This window comes from Aythya ferina (genome assembly GCF_964211825.1).
Source record: "Aythya ferina genome assembly, chromosome: 1".
Taxonomy (NCBI): domain Eukaryota; kingdom Metazoa; phylum Chordata; class Aves; order Anseriformes; family Anatidae; genus Aythya; species Aythya ferina.
This window is the reverse complement of record NC_140296.1, coordinates 14,545,350-14,551,591: the sequence shown is the minus strand read 5'-3', so window position 1 is coordinate 14,551,591 and position 6,242 is coordinate 14,545,350. Positions and strand designations below refer to the sequence as shown.

Here is a 6,242-nt window from a genome sequence, read left to right as displayed (position 1 = left end):
GGCATTTTTTAAAATATATCATATGTTGTTTATCTTTGCAACAGAAACACCAAGTCATTAGCAAAGACAGAATAATGTATAAATAAGATTGTGTTGTTGGAAAGACCTTCAAGTGTAATGAACAGTTAAAATCATACTTTCTGATAGGAATCTCTTTTCTTCTCTTTCACTGCAGGAAAGAACCATTTTTTTGCTTCTTCATCCCAGCATCTTGCCATCAAGAATAATTCTCTGTAACCTCATAAGCTTCCAGATACTTGCAGAATGGCTCATCAACCCTAGACTCAAACATGGGGATAGATTCAAGTTCAGTCCTTCTATATCCCGAACTGTTCAGACACAAAGGCATCCAAAGGACCATAAGTACAATAGGAAATGTCACCTTTGGCCAGGGTTTCCATCATTTTGGGTCTTTTGTAAAACCCACTGACATCAGAAGATGTATGCTGGTTGACTGTCAGTAAGCAGCACAAAAGATGTTGGTGTAGGCTTCCCTGCTGAAGTTGTTTGATATTCTCATGGCTTGTCAGCTCTGCAGTGTGCATGAATAAAAGCACCTTATTGTTTTCTTTCACTTTTCATCAGTACCATGAAGGTGGTATGATCTGAAAGAAACCATAAGAGACATTGCTGTGATTCATGAGTGTGTCTTCAGAATTTCTGGAAGATTTGGGATAGATTAAAATATAAGAGTGCTTGGGGTGATAAGTGCTTACAAGGCTGAAATGTGAATGAAGACCAATGAAGGCTTTGGATCAAGGAAACAGCTGAGAAAATGTGAGCTGAAAGCTGAGAGAGATGTAAAAGTATCATGGTGAAAATGGGCATTAATCCTAGGGGCAAACATCAGTAAGCAGATCTTTGAAGGAAGCAGCAGAAGAAAACAGAGAAAGGTATGAGCAGGCTCTCAAATCACAGGTTCTGATAACCTACCAGAAAAATAGGATTGTATAAAGTTTGAGGAAGAAGGAAACAGAGGTTGTGCAAGGAAGAACAGTGATAAAAAAAAAAAAAAATAAACATAGATCTGGTTTGAGACACCAATCTAGTATCAAACAGAGCAGTTGAAATAAAAAATATCTGTAAAAATATCTGTATTGGTATTTTGGGAATTTACAAAAAAGACCTAGGAAAAACACTTTATGAGAGAGCAGGAAAGGGGAAATAAAACTTCCATGAACAAGAGCAGTGGAACACATGAGAATCTTCCCATCACAAAGTACTCAGTTACTGGCCAACAATTTTCCTACAGTAAAAATGTGAAATATTATCAACAGCATATTTCTCAAATGCAGAGCATGCCCATAGCTCTGTATCTCTTTTTATAGTCATATGAAACAAGAATTAGTATGAGAACTATAAAATACACATGAGAGCATTGCTACTAAATCTCCTACTTAAAATATTCTTAACCAGAAAAAAAAAAAAAAAAAGTTTATCAAAGAAAAAAGTTTATCAAAGAAAGGAAGGCTTGTAGAGCCCATTAGAGTTTAAGAGCAGTACCTATGAGACCAAAAGAAACTTCAGAAACTTAGAGCAACTGTGGAATTGCCTTTAACTGTGGGTATTTCAGAGCCTGGTCATTACCATGGACAAAATATTGCAACTTCAGTGAGCTCTGGATCTCCCTGTGCATCTCCTCCTGTTGCACTTCAGTAGGTGAGATGAGTCAGTGGCTCAGGGAGTCATCAAAATTAAGACTTGGCAAAGAGCAGCAGGCAGCATGGGCTGTGTCAGCCAGCACATACATGTATATCTTGTACAGGATTGTGTGGGGTTAGTTGCCTGGCTAGCTGCTCAGATGACCACTAGTCGGTGAAGGTGTGTGTGCTCAAGGAGATAGGGATATATACTATACAAATACTAGCAATGGTTTTGAGATGAGAGCATGGTTAGGGATGAGGGAGAGATTTTATTCAAAGATGTTCATTTTACTTGTACCTTTACAACATTTAGTTATAAACATTACTGTGTGACATAGTAAGCCTATTATAATGTTACATAATGTGAAAGGTGACTAAATATCAGATGCTATTTCTTCAATACATTTTTTTTCAGAAAAGTTTGTGTTTAGTATATTTAAGCTAATATGATTTGTATTAGTAAAATAACATCACCAAAAGTTTATGTGTTTAAGCTATTACGATTTTTATTAGTAAAATAACACCACCACTAAAAGACAATGTTACAACTGAAACAGGATACATACAAGTGGAATGAGTTTTGCAATGAGTTTTGCTAAAGTGTTATAACCAGAACATTTGTTATTATTATTATTATTATTATTATTATTATTATTATTATTATTAGGCTAAGAATGGCCATATTTTGCCCCTGCTGTTATCTGAAGTTATTGGAGGTGACAAAAACAAGTTCTGTTTGAAACTGGTGAGGTGTTTATAATGGGACACAAGCACCACAAACACCGTATTTCCAAGTTAAAAGAAAACAAGAAGTTCCAGCCCCGTGAAAGCCTGAGCTAACAAGTCCCTGTGTGTTTGCAGTCCCGATAAATTTCCAGGGGAACAGCCGTCAGTGCGATTTTGCTCAGATACCCGTGGGCCACGTCGTATGTAAAAAGCGGCTGAAGGTGAGCATATCTCCTCCTTGGGGTACAAACCCTTGGTTTTGGGGGGTGGGGAGAGTATTTTGGAGTGACCTCTTCAGAAGGCCAAGCCCTGAAATCCAAAATCTGTCCCCACACAGGCCGGGCAGCCCCCTCGGGGGAGTAGGGAGTGTGAGAGGAGCCGGGGTCCGAGGAGAGCCGGGGGTGGGCTGGCGGCGGGGCCGGGAGACGCCGCGGCCCCTGAGGGGAGGCGAGCGGCGCCCTCCGCCCTCCCACCTCCCGCCCCTGCCGCGCTCCAACTTTGCTGCCTCTCGCCTCCCAGCCGGCTCCATCCCTCCCTCCATCCCTCCTTCCCTCCCTCCTTCTCTCCCGCCGGGGGCCCGCCACGCCGAGAGGCGGCCGCCGCGGTGCGGCGGGGCGGGCAGGGCGGCGCCGAGCGGGGCTCTCCGCGCTGCTCCGGTGGCGCCCTGAGGGAGCCGGGTGCCCCGGGCGGGCTCGGCGACGTCGACGACCCCGTCTCGCCGCGGGACGCCATGAGCCAGGCTCAGCCTTACGCCCCGAGGAAGGGCGGCTCGCCGGGGACCGGCGCCCGGCGGAACGACAGCCAGGACTACCTGCTGCTGGACGCGGAGCCGGGCGAGGACAGCGCCCTGCCGCCCTACGCCTTCTACCCGCTGTGAGTGCCGGGGCGGGCTGCGGCGGGCGGGCTGGGGCCGCTTTCCATCCTCTCCCCCCTGCAGGGCAGCTTCTTTGCTTTTAAAAGGCGAAGAAACAGCCGCGGCGAGCGCCCCTCCGACCGGCCGCAGCCCCTCCAGTGCCCGCTCTGTTGGGAGAGGGACCCCAGCGCCCTGAGGAGGAGTAGGAGTAGGAGGAGGATGATGATGAGGAGGAGGGCTGCCGTTTGCTGCCGTTTGCTGCCGAGCCCGCGTCGTTCCTCGTTAAAATTAACGCTGTGTCTGGTGGGTTCAACGTAGTTACGGAAATATTAACTCGCAGAGTGAGCGCACGTCGCGGTCGTGTTCGTACAGCCGCGGTCCTTCCCTAGCTGCGTTCAGTCAGAGGCGCGTAGCCCGCTGTACTTTGATTGTCCAAGTTTTGCTGAGTAGCTCGTGTCGTTTGAAGTAGGGTGGAAGGACATATGCCATGAAAACTAAATGAAACATAAACGACAAAGGTTCCGGGAGCCGCAGTTTTTAAAAACCAGGTCAATTAACGCTCTCTGTTTACACTTTCTCCCTGGTTCTGTGCTGTCAGCGTGAGTCCCATAATTATCACTTGTTAGTGCTTCTGAGGAGAAGTTGTCCCACAGAGGAGGAAAATGGGTATTAAGCAATGTGAGATGAGTCTGAAAATCCCAGGTGATTACTGAAAGCTCCGTACTTTCTTTTACACAAATTGGATTGACTGCTTAACTGATGAACTCCAGTTGTGTACCTCTTCTAGTTTTTTTGGTTTCATCTATGAGGAACTTACCAGCCATTTGTCATCTACCTGGATGTAGAAAATAAATAATTGCAAGAAAAATGGTAATACTCACAGTGTTTGATTATTTATATGCTCAGTGAAGAACAGAGTTTTCAGAAATCACAACTATATTGCTCTTCCTAAGTGTTTTTTGCTGTAGAGTAGTTACTAGTTCAGTATGATCATGTAGCTATAGGAGCATACATTATTCTACACTGGACTTAATCCCCGTGTCAATATGAATGAATGTATCTGTCTAGTGAATGATTTCCTGAGCAAAATCTAATGATGAGTAGTGCAGGGACTGCTTCTGGCTAGGTGGACTTCAGCTCTGAACTAATATGTCAATTGTTGCGTTCCTTTGCTGTGGACTCATTCAGAATGGTTGTCCAGCTGCAAGAGGATATACCTTGCTTAAGTGATTTAAACAGTATCTTAAAATAAGATCTTCGAGAGCTGTGGGATGCTAATGTTTTCCCTTCAGCAGTATAAGCCTGTGTTAGCAGCTCTTGGTCCAGCACACAAGTGTGGAGATCATGTCTCATCATCTCAGAAAGGCTTTGAGGAAAGCCTACATACTAATTAGGTTGCTTTATAGAGCTTGGGTAGCACTAAATGCAGGATTTTATCTCAAGTTGTGTCACATCAAGGTCTTAGATGGCTGATTCTGCTGTATGGGAGCCTCTCCCTGTGGAAGTTGTTTCTATCAGTCTTTGAGAACAGACAGATGCTACCTGATCTGAGTGGCAGATGTGAACATGAGAAATGTGCCCATTCTCATTTTTTATATAGTTGCTACTAAAAAAGGTGCTCTAGGGGACTTTGTTGTTGCTGTGCTTATTTTTTGATGCACATTAGGCATGGGAAAGTTTGTGTGGGGCTTCTCATCTTCTTCTAAGGAGCCACTTTATGTGCACCTTGTAGACATTGCCTGCACAGAACCACTTACAAACTCTAACTAATCTGGTAAGGATGAACGCAGTGAGCACAGGCTCCTCCAGGAAGAGGTGATGTCCTAAGTACAGGTTTTGAATTTTACTGCCTAAAGTCCACTTGCATCATATTTTACATACCTTTTGTGCTGTCTCTTGAGCTGGAAGCCAATAGTTTTACCAGTGGCCTTCATATGGCCAAGAACAAGACCACAGTGCTGGTGTTTGGGATATATGATTTATAACCTTTGTAATCTGCATGTGTTAAGAACACTTTTTTCTGCTTTCTTTTGAAATCTTCAAATGACCAGTATTTCATGATGTTACAGTGGAGAGTATTATCTGAATCTTACTTTGTATCAGTACAATCATAAGGTCTCTGGAGATCATGAAGATAGTGTTGATGAAGGGCCTGCATTACCCAGAGAGATAGATTAAGTGAAATCAGTGGTTTGTTTGCCATGAAATCTACTTGGGCTCAGCATGCATGTCTTATCAAGTCTGTCCATATGTGTGCTATCGATGTTTATTCTTCAGCTTCTCCTCCAGCAATGTGGCAGCTTAGGGAGCTGGTCATGCTGTAAGGTGTCATATTCTTCTGTGAAAGCCCATGGAGGAATCATTGGTGGCCATTGGATTAGGAATCTAAACTGAGGGGTCTGTGGGCCTGTCTATTGAGGAAGAGCTGTATGTCCCATGAAACTGAATAGTATGTCTATGTTTCAATGCAAACACAATAAAATAACCCTCCAGATTACATCAGCATGTATTTTAAAATATTTTTACTAAAACTACTTGTGTGTCACTTATAGTATTTCCTGGTGCATCCAGTCGCTAAGGTTATTTTTGTCAAACTAACTGGAAAATGATGTGCATCATTTGCACAGGCAAAAATGCCCCAAGAACATCTTGTGTGATGGTGATTAATGCAGAACAGGGATGCAGAGTACAGCTGAGGTCCAAAAGATCTGCCCTGTACATCATTTTCAACATTGTGAGGGGGAAGCACACTTAATAATGGTGGCTTGGAAAGACTGTCATTTGACATGTGGGCTGATACCAAGGAATGGTTTTCTTCGAGTGGTCATTTAGTGCTGATGTCACTGCCTGTGTTGTTTCTAGAACACGTTTTTCATGTGTCTCTTTGTGATTGCCTTGAAGTAGCGTAGTGGCTGGATTCTAAAATATCTTGTCTAAGAGACCCGTTTCTTGTATTTGCAGCTAAAGACCTAATCCATCAATCACTTCTACTTCAGTTCAGTAGTGTTACTCCTGAGCCT

The 6,242-nt window shown here is 43.8% G+C and overlaps 1 protein-coding gene across 3 annotated transcripts in view; it reads left to right on the top strand.

Moving 5' to 3' along the window:
* Positions 1 to 2,199: 2,199 nt before the first annotated feature.
* The window catches only part of TRPC6 (transient receptor potential cation channel subfamily C member 6), a 99,427-nt gene continuing 95,384 nt past the window's right edge, over positions 2,200 to 6,242 (top strand). For 2 of the 3 annotated variants that reach the window (XM_084505663.1, XM_084505665.1), the window contains exon 1: positions 2,920 to 3,242. In XM_084505663.1, coding sequence (XP_084361789.1) covers positions 3,100 to 3,242 — 143 coding nt within the window. In that variant the 5' untranslated portion in view covers positions 2,920 to 3,099. Of the gene's footprint in view, positions 2,591 to 2,919; positions 3,243 to 6,242 lie in introns of those variants that run through there. The other variant, XM_084505664.1, reaches the window with a different exon arrangement.